Here is a 16,384-nt window from a genome sequence, read left to right on the forward strand (position 1 = left end):
TGCCTTTATAGCTAATACCTCAGATAATCTGCTAAAACATCTGTTTGGTTTTGATTATCATGTCTGTCACATTGATATCATGCTTTTCAAACCATATTTTCGTTTAAACTTCTGATATACGTTTTTTTTTAGCGAAGCACTTGCATATAAAGCAGCTGTCACATGGTGTGTGATTACTAAACTAGTTCTCTTTCATCTCCTATTGCGCTTAAACAGTCAAATACACACAAGTTTATGTTAAAAAGATCTGGGTGGCAACAGCATAATATACAGTAAATGATCAATAAATCCACTGTTTTTGGCTCCTCTGAGGCTGGGAGTCTAAATAGTTTTCTGTGCCAAAGACAGAACAGTTAGGATGCTTTGCACAAAGTTTTGCCATGGCGTTAGAACTGGTACACCGTTGTCGCTTGCGATAACAAAATGACGGCGCCGTGGGTAGAAACGTGCCGATTAAGGGGCACAATAGTATAATAAGATCCCCTTACTACGTCAGAGGGGGAGTGAAATCTGAAGCGCTTTTTTTTTTTTTTTTTACATGATTGCAGAAAAAGGCTTACCAAAACAAATTTACTGGGTTGTGCTTTTTCACGTTTTCTGGGTTGGTAGATGCACTGGGGACCCGATTAAAGCACTTAAAGGAGAAGTTCATTTCCAGAACAAAAAATTACAGATAATTCACCCCCTTGTCATCCAAGATGTTCATGTCTTTCTTTCTTCAGTCATAAAGAAATTATGTTTGAGGCAAACATTTCAGGATTTCTCTCCATATAGTGGACTTCTATGGTGCCCCCGAGTTTGAACTTCCAAAATGCAGTTTAAATGCAGCTTCCAGTGATCCCAGCCGAGGAAGAAGAGTCTTATCTAGCGAAACGATCTGTTATTTTCTAAAAAAATTGTCAATTTCTATACTTTTTCACCTCAAATTCTCATCCTGTCTAGCTTTGCGTGACCTCTGTGTATTCTGGTTCATGACAGTCAGGGTAGGTAGAAAAACTCCCATCTCATTTTCTCCTCCAACTTCACAATCGTCCTACATCGTTGCAAAAGTACCGACCCAGTGTTTACAAAGTGAACATTCCAAAAGAATATCAAATACCCTTTACAAAAACAAGGTAAAATGGTGATTTTGAAGTTGGAGAAGAAAATGAGATGGGAGTTTTTCGACATACCCTAACTGTCTTGAACCAGAATACACATAGTTCACGCAGAGCTAGACAAGACGAGCATTTAAGGTTTTTTAAAATAAAATAACCGATCGTTTCGCTAGGTAAGACCCTTCTTCCTCGGCTGGGATCATTTAGAGCTCTTTGAAGCTGCATTTAAACTGCATTTTAACTGCATTTTGGAAGTTCAAACTCAGGGGTATCATAGAAGTCCACTATATGGAGAGAAATCCTGAAATGTTTTCCTCAAAAAACAATTTCTTTACAACTGAAGAAAGACATGAACATCTTGGATAACAAGGGGGTGAGTAAATTATGATATGTCACCTTTAATGGTTACACCACATGACATCTTTCAAAACCAGATGAAACAAACAGAAATACCAAGAGCACATTTCTAGGAAGAACATGTTTTAAACTTCTCAGTGTCCCGAATACTGACTAACTGTCCTTCTGGTTCTTCTATCTCTAGACTACTTGGTTCCTCTGCTCAGCTCCATCTTCATCGTGCTCTGGATCCTCGCCCTGGCCTCGGCCTTCCTGTGGTGCATTCACCGCCGGCGGAAACAGAACACACACAGCAACGCAACTACCTCAGCTACAGAGGACAATACCACCAATAATGTGCGTGAGCAGCTCAACCAAATCAAAAACCCCATCGAGAAACACGCGGCCCACGGCGTGGCCATAAAAGACTACGAGGGGAAGAATTCCATCATTGCCAAAATTAGGACGCATAACTCTGAGGTGGAGGAAGAGGAGATGGACAAACACCTGCAGAAAGCGCGCTTCACCAAGCAGCCGGCCTACACGCTGGTGGAGCGGGAGGAGCGTGCGCCCAACAAAAACCCAAACTGGACTAACAAACAGGACAACAGAGACTTGGAGACGGCACAGAGCTTAAACAGGATGGAGTATATCGTATAGCAGGCAGCCGTGTTGCCGCACGACCGAACCCCTGTTGCACTTACCGGTCATTTGGCAGGGTCTCGGGGGGCTTCGTGTTTTGAACTCCAAGGCTGTTATTTTTTGCCTAGAATCCTGTGTTAATTTAAGTTTTGACAAGCTGGCTTCACACTGGCAATTGTTATTAGTTGCTGTGGACGGCTGGAAAACCCAAATGCTGCGTTTCGCATTCAGTGTTTTCCTTCGTAAAAGAAAAAAAAAAGTAAAAAAAAAAGTACACATTTCAAATGTCTATATTTTCATGGATACGTTTGAGTATCTCAGTGAGTCTGAAAAGTTTGCATAGTATTTGCAAATAGTTTTAAGTGTTATTTTCGTTCATTATGACAATGCTCTCACAGCTAAAGTAGTTGTTTCTTCCTTATCCAGCGGCTGTGTGGAAACTCTCTCTAGTTGGTTTTATTTCTAGTTCTGAACTGAAAGCGCCTTCACAGCTGCGCACCACAGCGATTGTCGGAAATGAGTATGAAAAAAGCAAAAAAAAGAACAAAAAAATTATTTATTATTTTTCTTTTCTTGGGGCGGGATAGGTCGGTCAGCTTTCTGCTGCCAATATGAAGAATTGTGTCAATTTAGTGTAGATATGTATATTTTTTTTAATTAATCACTGTGTATATTTGATTTATTAACTTAATAATCAAGAGCCTTAAAATATCATTCCTTTTTATTTATATGTCCTGTCTAGTTTTGAAGGTTTTGATAGCTTTGTAAGCCTATAGCTTTGTTCGGACGAAATTTGTTTCATGTTTCACATACCAAAATTTCGATGAGGAAAAAGCAGTCTATTTTTTCAAAAACAAGATGGGCATTTGTGTGCCTGAGTTTTTTTTTTTTTTTTTTATACATTGTCAGATATTTCAATATTTGAAACTACTATTGTATGTATTTTGCCAACTTCTACTTGCTCAACGCAAGTAATGTCAACATCATGGCTGCTTTTTGTTTGGATACCTGGTGGCAGACACATTGCTTGCCACGGATGAAAAAGAAAAAAATAAATCATTAAAAAAATAAAAATAAAAGGGAACACGAGTCTTTTAGTTGCTTGTTGGTTCACACAGATCATTTCTCTTCCGCTTCGGTTTGCAGTATGTCATAAGCTAGGCTGTGAATACTTGAACAGTAGGGGGCCAATGGAAACACTGTAGATGACTGCCTTGCTTTCAGGAGTCCATTTCTATTGCTGTGCACATGTAGTGTTCTTTTCGTTATTCTTTTATATCGAGGCTCTCTAAAACACCAAACCGACATGCTTATCACATTTGTAAATTCTATGAGATCATGGCAATATTCAATGTTCATATTTGACCTTATTGTAAATTTGTTTTTTAGTTTGTTCCTGGCAATATTTTTTGAATGTTATATTTATTAAACATTTTGTATAAAAGGAAAATTAAATGTTTGTTTTTTCGATTTGTGCTCCATTGTGCTGCTTCGGGAAGAGGCGAATCATCTCTTACACTGACGTAATGTTACGTGAGGCGCAAGGTCGGTCTACCGAATGTCTTTTCGCGGTACGCCCGTGCGGGTCCGATTGTACTCTGTACCATGCGAAGACTGACGCTGAGACTGAACTACCCTCCCTACATGATGAATGAGGTATTCAGTAAAATAACTGCAGGGCAAAAGGCAAAGCCTATGGTGATGAGAAGAAGAAAGGGGTTTCCCGATGTTTTCCAGTTACTCACCCTCAAGTTGTTTTGTTCATAAACGACTTGCTTCTTTTGTGGTAGCGTACACGAAGAAGATATTCTGAAGAGTAAGGTTGCTGGTCTCCATGCGCAAAGAATGAAGATAGGAGGTTTTTAAGGTGCAAAAAGAACACAGACACAGGCTGCGTACAGACTGCAAGTTTCAGGAGTGACGATAAAGAAGTGAGTCCCTTAAATTATCGTTCCATGTGTGTATGGAACAGCAGGCACTTCCGCATTTGTAACTATAGCAACATTTTGGCGTCTTGCGGGAGTGAATAAGAATTTACCCGTTGTTATATGCCATTTTTTTTGGCTAAATACTCTTTGTCCGTCAGTTTTAACTATACTAACTTTTGTTTATGCTCGGGAAGGCTGCTTTAAAGAGCGCTGTCTTGCAGTGTTGCCATGTCCCAATATTTACAAGCGCTTTTAGGCATGTTTTTTGGTATTAGCTTAAAAGCGAAACATTTTATAGAGTTAATAATGTCGTCTGTTGCGAATTTATTGGTGTTATAAAACATAAAGCATTTGGGTGTTTAAGTGTTTTTTGTGCTTGTCCTTGTTTGTTGTTGTTGTGTTTTTTTTCTATGACGATCTGGCAACACTTACACTTAGGGCTGTTCGATTCGGAAAATTTTGGAATCGAGTCCGATTCCTGCTTCTGGAATCGATGAGATTCGATTCCAAGAATCGATTCCTCACTGTTGTTTTCGATTCAACGGTATGCTTTGCGTAAAATAAACAAACTGTACACTGAAACAAAATAACCAGAACAACAACACTGATATAGGAGCTCGTGGTTTATCTGTCAAATCAGATGCGCTCTCGGCGTTTTCTTTCAGAATTATCATTGGCTGATAGAAAGGTTAAATAGCATTTTATGTAAGATGGAAATCGATCGACCCTCGATCACGTCATGATCTATTCTGTCGTGCAGAGCTCAAAACTGTGGACAATATAAGGCCGTTTTACCGTACAGTAACTCCTGAATCATTTTTGAACTGGCTCTTTAAAACGATCTGTCCGAAAGAACCTTTTCGTGGAAACGAATCAGACTTCTAATCACTATTAGCGAGCAAGGCTGCATCCTCAAACTCAAAAGAGCTCGGTACCGACAGTTTATTTTCGTGCCGAGATATGCAGCCTTCGTATGATGCTGCCTTTCGTTTGAGAGGCGCCCATAGATAAGCTTTGTTGAACTGAAAACGGCTATGAATGGGGACTCGATTACCCTTTGGAATCCTTTGGAATCGACTCTCGATTCTTAGGCCTACTTACACTTTACCGCGGAGCCCGTAAGCACAACTAGCCCCGTGTCAAAATGTGCTCAGGTTAAGACTTCTTTCACTGTTATTTTCTTGTATCTCACATACAGACCAAGACACATTTCTGATGCGCGTTTAAATACGCCATTAACAACTAGTTGTTCAGCTAAGTACACTGCATAGAATTTCTGTAAATGCTGTTGTTACTGCCTGTATTTTTCGGGAGTTATGGTTCGGGTTGTTATGGTATATACTCCCGTATATTCGTAAATTCGGTCCACGTTTATACAGCAGCAGAATATGGTTGTCAATACCGTTTTTGAGGCCTTAATACGATTACGTTCACACACAGTACAGTTATTCACAGGTGTGACAACCGTATTCTGTAACCAAACTCACACCCGTAAGTTTTCAGGACTCTTAAAACTTAAATTTTCACTTAAATTTTAAAAACCTGCTGTCGGTTAATGTTTATTTGATAAATTACTGTAACTCGCGGCTCGATTGGGCTCTTGTCCTGTCAGAAAGTGATAGAACTGTGTGAACAAGACATTGAGACTCACACCTCAAAGACGACAGTGTGAACGTGGCGAGAAGGTCCTGGCTGCAGCCTGCAGAACGGGGTGGAGCTGCATGTGGGGCAGGGCTACATGTGTCGCCCCGCCCACAAATTATATCATTGGTTAATGACGCCAAGGCCCTCAGCAGTTTGTCGCTGCGTTGGTGAGTAGTTGAGCTACGAGTTTTGTCTTATTTGATTAGTTGTAATGTTTGATTACAACATTGCGTCTGCTAGCATCTGCTAATAAAACAGTGATGTTAAACTGCTGTTTTGTATGAACAATAAAATTAAATACTCAAACTGCATTATCTTCATGAACTTTGAATTTATTCCTCTTCATATATATTATATATCATTTGGACTTCCAGCTTTCTTTAACATGAGGTAATCTCAATATTTCATCTCTACATGTAAACATAATTTATTGTGAAAGGTTTTGTTATCAGAACAAAGCAATAGCTGTCATGTAGTTCTTATAAAAATGGCACTTTATCAATTCATAATTCTAAGACAACATTTTCAAATAAACTTTGTGTTGAGTTGGTGACAAAAAAAAATACATTAAATACAAGTAAATGCGTAAATAAAAATAAAAACCCATAAATAATTTAAATTTGCAAATAAACATTAATCAGTGCGATATACAGTTCTTAATGCGCAAAGAAATGATAGGTCGAAAGCAGGAAGTGGATGCTTGCTTAGAAATAATAATGAAATTTTGCCCAAAATAATGAATGAAAACATAATGTATTATGTTTGGTATAGATTAATATTACGTGTAGATAATTAACAAATTCATAATATATTGGTTATTTTTGTATGTAAGTTAATATCACGAATGATATTATATATATATATATATATGTCATTACATGTCATTAGCCAACTGAACCATTTATTAATATCACATGTAGATAATTAACGAATTCATATTATATTGTTTAATATTTTATATGTAACAGATATTTAATATCATGAATGAATCGTAGCTTGAACTATGCTCTTAACCGCATTTCCTGTTTACGGAGTTGACTACGTCATTACATGTCATTAGCCAATGAAAGCATTTGTGGGCGGGGCGATGCTTGTAGCCCCGCCCCACGTGCAGCCCTGCCCCGTTCTGCAGGCTGCAGCTGGGTATACTTGAACGTGGCCTCTGTGAATACAGAATGTGATCAAGGAGTAAAAGGTCAGCTGACAACGGAATTTAGCTGCAGTGCGTACGTGGCCATAATTAAAATGGTTCATACAAATATTTGTGAGAAATCCAAGTGAACATTCACTCTAGCTTTTCTTATAAACAAGTCCAGCGAAATAAGTCCAATTTGTGAACGAATCATTCTTGTGAGTCACATCTTTTCAATCATTCAGTTGATCCAGTTCATAAAACCTGTCTGAATGATTTATGAATCAGACTCGAGATAAACTTGCTGACTCAATTCGGTCACAGCATTAGAATATTGGTAAAAAAAACAACTTAAACTTAAGTCTGATTCTCACACGAAGGCTTTTTATAACTTCTAAACACTAGATATAATTCACAAGTAACTTTTATGATTATTTTATCGTGCTCTGTCATTTCCGAAGCTTGAAAGCATCAGTTTTCATTCATTGTAATTACATCAAAATGAGTGCTCAGTACTGCCTCCAGAATTTCCTTTTGGTGTTCCACATAAGAAAGGAAGTTGGAATGGGTTGATGACAGTTTCTTTTATGGTTAAAATTCTATCTGAAAATGAATCAAAATGTCATAATTCAAACTCAATTTTCTCCTTGGTGATATATGCTGGACTTCTCCAAACATTTAGTCCACTTAAACGCAACCCATCTCAAAATCGAATTAACAACGATTAAATAGACCTACATTTTTCTTTTTCAATAACTATTACACTTCAAGTCACAATATGGAAAAGATCTGTTGCTACTTCAGTTACATTGCAGCTTTAAAGGCATAGTTGACCCAGAAAGGAAAATTCTGTCATTAATTACTCACCCTCATATTGTTCCAAAGCCGTAAGACCTTTGTTCATCTTTGGAACACAAATTAAGATATTTTTGATGAAATCCGAGAGCTTTCTTACCCTGCATAGACACTGACACTTTCAAGACCCAGAAAAGTAGTAAGAACATCATTAAAATAGACCATGTGACAACAGTGGTTCAACCGTAATGTTACAAGAATACTTTTTATGTGCAAGAAAACAATCAATCTTAATGACGTCCTTACTACCTTTCTGGGCCGTGATTGTGTCAGTTGCGCTGCTGTCTATGCAGGGTCAGAAAGCTCTCGGATTTCATCAAAAATATCTTCATTTGTGTTCTGAAGGTGAGCGATGAAGGTCTTAAAGGTTTGGAACGAGAGCTTTCTGACCCTGCATAGACAGCAATGCAACTACCACGTTCAAGACCCAGAAAGGTAGAAATAGTCCATGTGACATCAGTGGTTTAACCGTAATGTTATGAAGCTACAAGAATACTTAAAAAAAAAAAAATAATAACTTGATAATATTGAACTATTTTAATGATGTCCTTACGACCTTCCTGGGCCTTGACTGTGTCAGTTGCGTTGCTGTCTATGCAGCTCTCAGATTTCATCAAAAATATCTTAATTTGTGTTCCGAAGATGAACAATGAAGGTCTTATGGGTTTAAAACGACATGAGGGTGAGCAATTCATGAATGTATTTATTTTTGGATAAACTATCCCTTTAACCTTCAATTTGCTTAATGTTTGCCAACGTTAGTCATTCTGAGCACTAGATAATTGAAACCCAACAATGTATTATTAATGATTAAGTAATAGCAAAACAGGTGTTATATTGTAAGGCAGTATTGGAGATTTATTTCACAAGTATCTTAATACAAACTTTAATGATTTCAATTTCATTACATAACATCAAAAAATAGAGTTAAATTCCTTTAAAATGTCTTGTAAGTCTAAACTAGAAGCATTCTGACTGCAACTTTATAGGATTACTACAGCACAATGTTTGTGTATTCTGATAACGTTTTTATGACACATACCTATTATACTAAATACATAAACATCGAGTGATTTGTAAGCACGCCTGGAAAATAAAACATGTGACTCAACAAATTTATGTCCATACTTATAATCATCCTGCCATCACGCACTAAATCAATGTCGACAGCACCCGTGATTAGCCAAATATCGGACGCGAGCGCCACTACAGTGTTCCATAACGTTGTCAGTCATCCCACAGCAGACTTTTAGCTGTTACGAAAAGCAATAACACATTTACAAATAATAACCGCAGGGAGACGGCAGTCGGCTCCAACGGTGAAAACCCCTGATCGCTTAAGGAGCGTGGTATATGTGAGAACACAGCGAAATCAATCATGTGCTCAGCTGAAGCTGGAAGAGTGGAGATTTCAGACGGATGGAGCCAGAGATTTGGGCTTGAAGCCACAGTGTGCTCAACGGCTCCCGCTAGTCTGAAATACAAATCTTGCGCAGAAAACGCGAACTGCATTTGTGTTTTTGTTTAGAGTGAAGTTACTGTTTGCTTGAGCTCCTTCTGAGCTGTTGCTAGTGGAGTCTATTCAAATATCTGAGAGCTTCTTGGTAATCTAATTCAAGCGTTACTTTAAAGGGAGAAGGGAAGTACTGTATGTGCAAGAGTCTGTGTGTGGTGAACTCTTGTGCAACCGCCGCTGACAGACAGTATTACAGTAGAAGTGTGTACTGTAACATCCATCGTGGTGGCGTCAGACATCCTCCCTCGTTCTGTGCCGTTGCGCCCCTCAGGACTTCTTGAGCCGGCGTAATCGGGATGTTCTGGGCTCACCCCCCTTCCTTCCCTCTCTGGCGACAGATCTGGAACTAATAGAGGAGCCAGAGGATACGGGCTTGACGGATAGGCCTCTCAAACTTGCGGCCAGCCCGCTTTGGTTAGTCTGTGAAATCTCAGGCTGGGGACTGTGAACGGAGTCTGGTGCGGCAATGTTGGAATCGCTTGAAAAACGCGATCTTTTTGTCTTCTGGCAATCAGCATCTTCTCCTGAGCTACTCGGGGTCCGTGGTCTTCTCCTTGCACCGGTAGCGTCAAGATGTGGTTCAGTGACCTCTTTACTGTTACTTAATTTAGATGACAACACAGATTTCCCTTCCTCCAATGACTCACCAGTGAGCAAGCTGCCAGACGATGTGGTGACAGGATGACGTGTCTCGGCAGACCCCTTCTCTGCTTCAAATTGGGCTGATCTGGACTCTTGATCATCTTGGCGCTGTTGGGGTTGGATGCTAGCCTGTTTGGCACTGGAGAAACGAGGAAAGGTGACGTGAAGATGTAAATGGATCACCTCAAGGTATATCAGAACAGTACTTACATCTTCTGAAGGATGGTTCTTTTTGTTGCCGTGGAGCTGGGTAATGGACCTGTCTTCTCGCCAGAGCTAGAAAAATACTTTGAATGGCTTGGTTCACTCTGTTGAGACAAAAAAAGAAAGAGACAGAGAGAGATTCATGAAATTCAAGATGGTGGAAATACAAAAGAAATCAATTTATCATTTTTCAGATGGTGTCTATGTAGGTATCTCGTTAGGTTTTGGAAACACCTTACAGAAACTTAAGTAAATTATTTATTTTAGTTTTTTTTTAAGGACTCTAAGAGAAGTCCACTGTACTGACATGAAGATTTTTGGTGTAGCCATGTGAACAAATCCATGGGATGTTTTGTTTTGACAGCCATACCCAAGAGACCAAGCAAAAAGCTTGTGTTGAACTGCCAGCATTCAGAGGAAGCTCTCTTTTTTTCTTTTCTCTGTCTTGGTCATCTGATCATTTTCATCAAAATATAAATATTTGTGCGGCTTTGTTTTTTTCGCTTGCGCATATTGTATAGTTTGGGAACCCCTTGCAGAATCTGAAAATGTGAAAAATTGTTATTCTCTTAATGTTATTCTCTTAATTTTTAATAGTTGTGTTTGAGTCCCTCAATTGTCCTCAATGTGAAAAGATGGATCTCAAAAATCATACAGTCACTGCTAGAAAGAGTTCAAATATGCAAAAGATGCTAGAAAACTAAAGAATCTGCAGGACCTGGAAGATTTTTCTGAAGCACAGTGCTCAGTTTAACTGTTCAGAACAAACAAGGGACTCATTAACAACCATCACAAAAAAAAATCCAGATAACCACATACAGTATTAAGAACCAAGGGTTCCCAAACTTTTGAAGGGAGTTATTTTAATAATTTCAGCTTTTTTTTGTCTTGTGGACTGTATGTAAACATCTTTTATATAAAATATCTTACTCAGGACAGTATTAAATAAGAAAATAACATGATTTTTTGTGAATGAAATTTGTACCAGTTAAATGTGTTTACCGGTATATCACCCACCTCTAATACTGATTTTTATATAAAACATAAAAACATACTTTTTAAATGCTGATGTGTGGCAGATTTGAATCTCAACTGAAGAGATAAGTAAATGAACTCACAATGAGCAAAACATAATTTTAAATAACTACAAAAAAAATGTTTTCAAAATAATATTTCCATTGACCAGGTGTGTGTGTGTGTGTGTGTGTGTTTATCAGGACCTGGCTTGACCACCTGAATGGTTTGACAAACACTTTGAAGTCCTTGTTTTAGTACTAGCCATGCTTAACTGGGCAGCTCCGAGAAGAATAAAGAGACGAAGCAGCTTATTGAATCCCACCAACATACACCTTCAACAGTCCTAATGAAGCTCTATCAACAGAACAATCCTTGACTGAGCAAGAACAGAGCAGGTGCTTGTGGCCGCCGTCTTTAGGGGCACAGGATCATTGAACTGCGATTAACCGACACAAAACAATCATTCCAGTCCAAGCTGATTGGATTTCATAAAAGTGTAGGTTTACCAAGTGGCCTCTGAACAGGTTCAAGATATATAGGCTATTAGTTCTATTTTAGGACCAAGCGCCAGATAAGCACAAGGTCCGTCAAGTCATTAGAGCAAAATGAGGAAATTGCTGAGGGATGTGTATCATATGAAGTGCACAGACACTGGTCTGAAGAAGGGGCCTCTATACCCATATACAGTTTAAGTCAAAAGTTTACATACACCTTGCAGAATCTGCAAAATGGGGTCATACAAAATGCATGTTATTTTTTTATTTAGTACTGACCTGAATAAAATATTTAAAGTAAAAGACATTTACATATACTCCACAAGAGAAAATAATAGTTGAACTTATAAAAATTACCCTGTGCAAAAGTTTACATACACTTGGTTTTTTAAACAATGACTGTATGATTCTGAGATCCATCTTTTCACACTGAGGACAACTGAGGGATGCTCCAGAAGGGAACACAATGCATTAAGAGCCAGGGGTGAAAACTTTCTGAATTTGAAGATCAGGGTAAATGTAACTTTTTCTTTTTTTTATTTAGTACTGCCCTTCAGAAGCTACAGAATATGCTAACATGTTTCCCAGAAGACAAAATATCATATTTAGGCAAAATAAGAAAAATGTACACATCTTCATTCTGTTCAAAAGTTTACACCCCTGGCTCTTAATGCACCGTTTTTCCTTCTGAAGCATCAGTGAGCCTTCTGTAATAGTTGCGTATGAGTCCATCAGTTGTCCTTAGTGTAAAAAGATGGATATCAAATCCCAAAAAATGCTGAAAAACTACTTTTCTGAAGAACAGCGGGCAGGTTAATTGTTCAAAAACAACAACAACAACAACAACACACAGCTGTGGATCATTCAAGTACACAGTATTAAGAATCAAGGTATGTAAACTTTTAAACGGTCATTTTTATAAATTCATTTTCTTCTTGTGGACTTGTCTTAAGTGAAATACCTTATTCAGATCAGTAATAAAAAAAGCAAGACATGCATTTTGTATAATCCCTCTTATTTGGTAAAATAATGAACATTTTGCAGATTCTGCAAGGTGTATGTAAACTTTTGTCTTAAACTGTACTTTTGTCTTAAACTGTGTGGCCTAGTGAATTAATATATGGGATGGTAATTAAAAGGTTGTGGTTAGTGATGTCAACAACAACACAACAAGTATAAATAGAAACAAGGAAGACAGAATGACCCGTTATCCAATTTGCTCAGCTTTGAACTGAGGCGTTGTGAGTAAGTCATGCTGAATGAGTTTATCAATGAGTAAATGAATCACACAAGGAAGGTTCACTAACTGCATGCAAATGATCCTGCAGCATGTGACTGTGGCGCAACCTGTCAGATGAACATTATTAACACTATACATTTCTGTTTGATATTTAATGAAACAAAAGTATTATAAAATCACTCGCTGTTCTGACATAGAACATCTATCTCTCTTAATTCACCGTCTGTATATTCTGGTTCAAATGACTAAGGCTGGGCAGAAATTAGTCAAGTCATCTTCTCTGTTGAATTTTTCAGACATGTTTATGAAGACTGATGATGTACAGCGTGCGACGTCTTCATAATGTACGTCAGAACCAACGTACATCTTCTCTTCAGAAAGGAAGAGAAGACGTTGAATAAAGTGATTTTTGTTATTTCACACACAAAAAGTATTCATAACATTACTGATGTCACAGACTATTTTAATGATGTCCTACTTGCATTGGGTCTATGCAGTCTATGCAGGGTCAGAAAACTCTTGGATTTCATTAAAAAAATATCTTAATTTGTGTTCTGAAGATGAACAAAGGTCTTACAGGTTTGGAACGACATGAGGGTGAGTAATTAATGACAGAATTCTTAATGTGTTTTCATAGCATTTTATGTGCATGTCTTCCTTCTAAAGAAAACATTTATCCACATCAAATGAGTGGATATGCTTTTATGTGCATTTTTTAAATTGTATTTGCATCTTAATATTCAAATCAAGCATTGTTAATGTGATACTCCAAAATTCACACTAGCTGACAATATGACCAAAATCTTACATTAGTCATAAGGCTGTTGCAATGGCAAAATTGCCAAAAACTGTAAGTGTGTGAGTATCGAATTCTCTTGTCTTTCACATCTTATTGCGCTTGAAAGGTTTAAAATCATTTGAAAATGCATTAACAGTATAAATATTTGTGATGTTGCAACCTCTCATGAGCATAACCACAACAAAAACAATACTACAACATTTATAGTGGTTGTCAAGTTACTACCGGTTTATCGTGTCTACCAGTATATAACCCATCCCAACATGGATGGAAACCCAGCCACAAACAGAAAGAGCCAATTCCGTCAAAGCTTTTTTCCCACAGGCAGTTTGAGAGCAGCAGGTTTAGCAGGACTGCACATAAATCAGTGCTGCTTCACTCTAAATGAGCTGATCAATAGTTAGTGGGAAGGTTCACTTTAAGGTGCAGGCAAGGGTAATGCATGGGAAGATCTGAGAAAACACAGTCTATGAGAACCCTAGAGACTCTCTGTGGTGTGTGTCCACCCACAGAGACTAGCATTCATAAGAAATCATGTTGTAACGTGGGCTGCTAATGTTTAAAAACAATCCATTTCCAAAGTCGGAGCAAGCGAGCTGCTGTCTCATCCGTAGACTGTGTTCTATCCCTAACCACCGTCTGTCGAACTCTCTCCTACACACACACATACACAAACTCCCCCTGACTTACCACGTCCCTCCGCCCACTCCAACCAAGACTGGATGGTTTTTAGGGGGATATCCAGACACACTAGTGCGCAGAAACACACCCATACTCACTAACGATAAGTCCACTGAAAATAAACACACCCAGGGAGCGTGAACGGTACAGCGCACATACACACGCTCGACAAAAACATGGAGGATAGGGGAGGAAGAACATTTGAATTTCAATACCTTCATATGCATTTTACAAACCTTTGGAAAACAGATGAAAGAGACAGCAACAATGGAGCAGTGTCTCTTTCCCAGAGATACTCACCCAAGAAGCAATTCTCTCATGTACTTTGCTGGGCTTCAAAGAAGAACAAGGGAAAGAGAAAGAGTGAAAGAAAGGAAATTTAAGTCAGAAAGTTAATGGAGTGATTTGTTAGCTGAAAAAAGAACTGAGAGAGGCCACAAGTCAAGGTGTCAAAGGGAATAGGGAAAATTTAAGAAAACTATATGAAAAATTAGGGCTGTCGATTTACATGTGAATTCAATACAGTTTTACTACCATTCAAAATGGTTTCAATTTTTCTTTTCTTTTTGAAGATATTAATACATTTATTCAGCAAAGATGCATTAAATTGATCAAAGTGACAGTGAAGACACTGTTATGAAATAATTCAATTTCAAATAAATGCTGTTCTTTTGAACTTTATTCAAAGAACTCTAAAAAAAATAAAATAAATAAAAAGAATTACAGTGTTTGTTTTCAATATTGATAATAAAGTTTCTTGAGCACCAAATCAGCATATTAGAATGATTTTAGAACAATCATGTCACACTGAAGACTGGAGTAATGGCTGATGAAAAATTAGCTTTGCCATCAGTCGCATTTTAAAATAGAAAATTATTTTAAACTGTAATAATATTTCACAATATTATTGTTTTACTGTGATTCTTGATCAAATAAATGCAGCCTTGGTCAATACAAGAGGCTTTCAAAAACACCTGAAAAATTTGTATAATCGTGTGAATAAAATAAAATAAAATAAAAAATAAAATACTCACCAGGCCTGCATTTATTTGATCCAAATTTCAGCCAAAACAGTTAAATTTAAAAATATTTTTACTCTTTAAAATAACAGTTTTCTATTTGAATCGGTTTTAAAATGTTATTTATTTCTGTGTCCAGTCACATGATCCATCAGAAATCATTCTAATATTCTGATTTGCTGCTCAAAAAACATTTATTATTATTATTATTATTATTATTATGTTGAAAACAGCTGAGTAGAATTTTTTCAGGTTTCTTTGATGAATAGAAAGTTTAAAAGAACAGCATTTATCTGAAATATGAAATCTCTTTATCATCACTTTTGATCAATTTAAAGCATCCTTGCAAAATAAAAGTATTAGTTTCTATAATTTCTTTAAAAAATAAATAAATAAATTATATATATATATATATATATATATATATATATATACTGACTGCAAGCTTTTGAATGGTATAGTGTATGATGTTACAAACATTTTTTATTTCAGATAAATGCTGATTTTTGGATATTCCTATTTATCAAAGAATCCTGAAAAAAAAAAGTACTTAACTGTTTTAAATACTGATAATAATAATACAAAATAATGTTTGTCGAACAGCAAATTAGCATATTAGAATGATTTCTGAAGGATCATGTGACACTGAAGAATGGAGTAACAGAGTTATTTAAATATTAAAAATATTTCAGAATTTTACTGTTTTTGCTTTGGATCAAATAAATGCAGGCTTGGTGAGCAGAATAGACTTCTTTAAAAACATTAAAAATCTTACTGTTCAAAAACTTTTGACTGCTAGTGTATATATTGATTAATGCATATAACCTTTAAGTTAAGAAAGTGAAAGAAATTAAAGCAAAATCCAGTAAGGAGGAATGTAGGTCATAAACCCTTGACGTAAATACTTTTATGGCACCTATTTATGTCTTTACACTAATTGACTGTTGTAAATGTAAGCTAGAAGGTTACTTCTATCAACTACAAGTCATTTTTAAAAGGAAATGAGTCAGTTTTGACTCAAGATGACAAATTCATTCACCCTTCACATTTCCATAAGCTCAATCATACATAATCAACCATGAAACGAGTTGTAAGTACTGGCACGCTCCGTGGACACCTTTACAACGGCTCATCTGTA

General features: G+C 37.1%; 2 protein-coding genes across 2 annotated transcripts in view; one reads left to right on the forward strand and one right to left on the reverse strand.

Annotated features, from left to right (window-relative positions):
* jag1b (jagged canonical Notch ligand 1b) overlaps nucleotides 1–2,969 on the forward strand; it is a 36,038-nt gene extending 33,069 nt beyond the window's left edge. Inside the window, exon 26 of the mRNA XM_051126445.1 lies at nucleotides 1,639–2,969. Within this exon, the coding sequence (XP_050982402.1) occupies nucleotides 1,639–2,093 (455 nt within the window). The 3' untranslated portion in view covers nucleotides 2,094–2,969. The remainder of the gene's footprint in view (nucleotides 1–1,638) is intronic.
* A 5,528-nt stretch (nucleotides 2,970–8,497) lies between these two features.
* slx4ip (SLX4 interacting protein) overlaps nucleotides 8,498–16,384 on the reverse strand; it is a 52,297-nt gene continuing 44,410 nt past the window's right edge. Inside the window, exons 7-8 of the mRNA XM_051125373.1 lie at nucleotides 10,003–10,100; nucleotides 8,498–9,931 (exon numbers count right to left, since the gene is read on the reverse strand). Of these exons, the coding sequence (XP_050981330.1) occupies nucleotides 9,418–9,931; nucleotides 10,003–10,100 (612 nt within the window). The 3' untranslated portion in view covers nucleotides 8,498–9,417. The remainder of the gene's footprint in view (nucleotides 9,932–10,002; nucleotides 10,101–16,384) is intronic.

The sequence above is a fragment of the Labeo rohita genome, chromosome 13 (assembly GCF_022985175.1).
Source record: "Labeo rohita strain BAU-BD-2019 chromosome 13, IGBB_LRoh.1.0, whole genome shotgun sequence".
Lineage (NCBI taxonomy): Eukaryota > Metazoa > Chordata > Actinopteri > Cypriniformes > Cyprinidae > Labeo > Labeo rohita.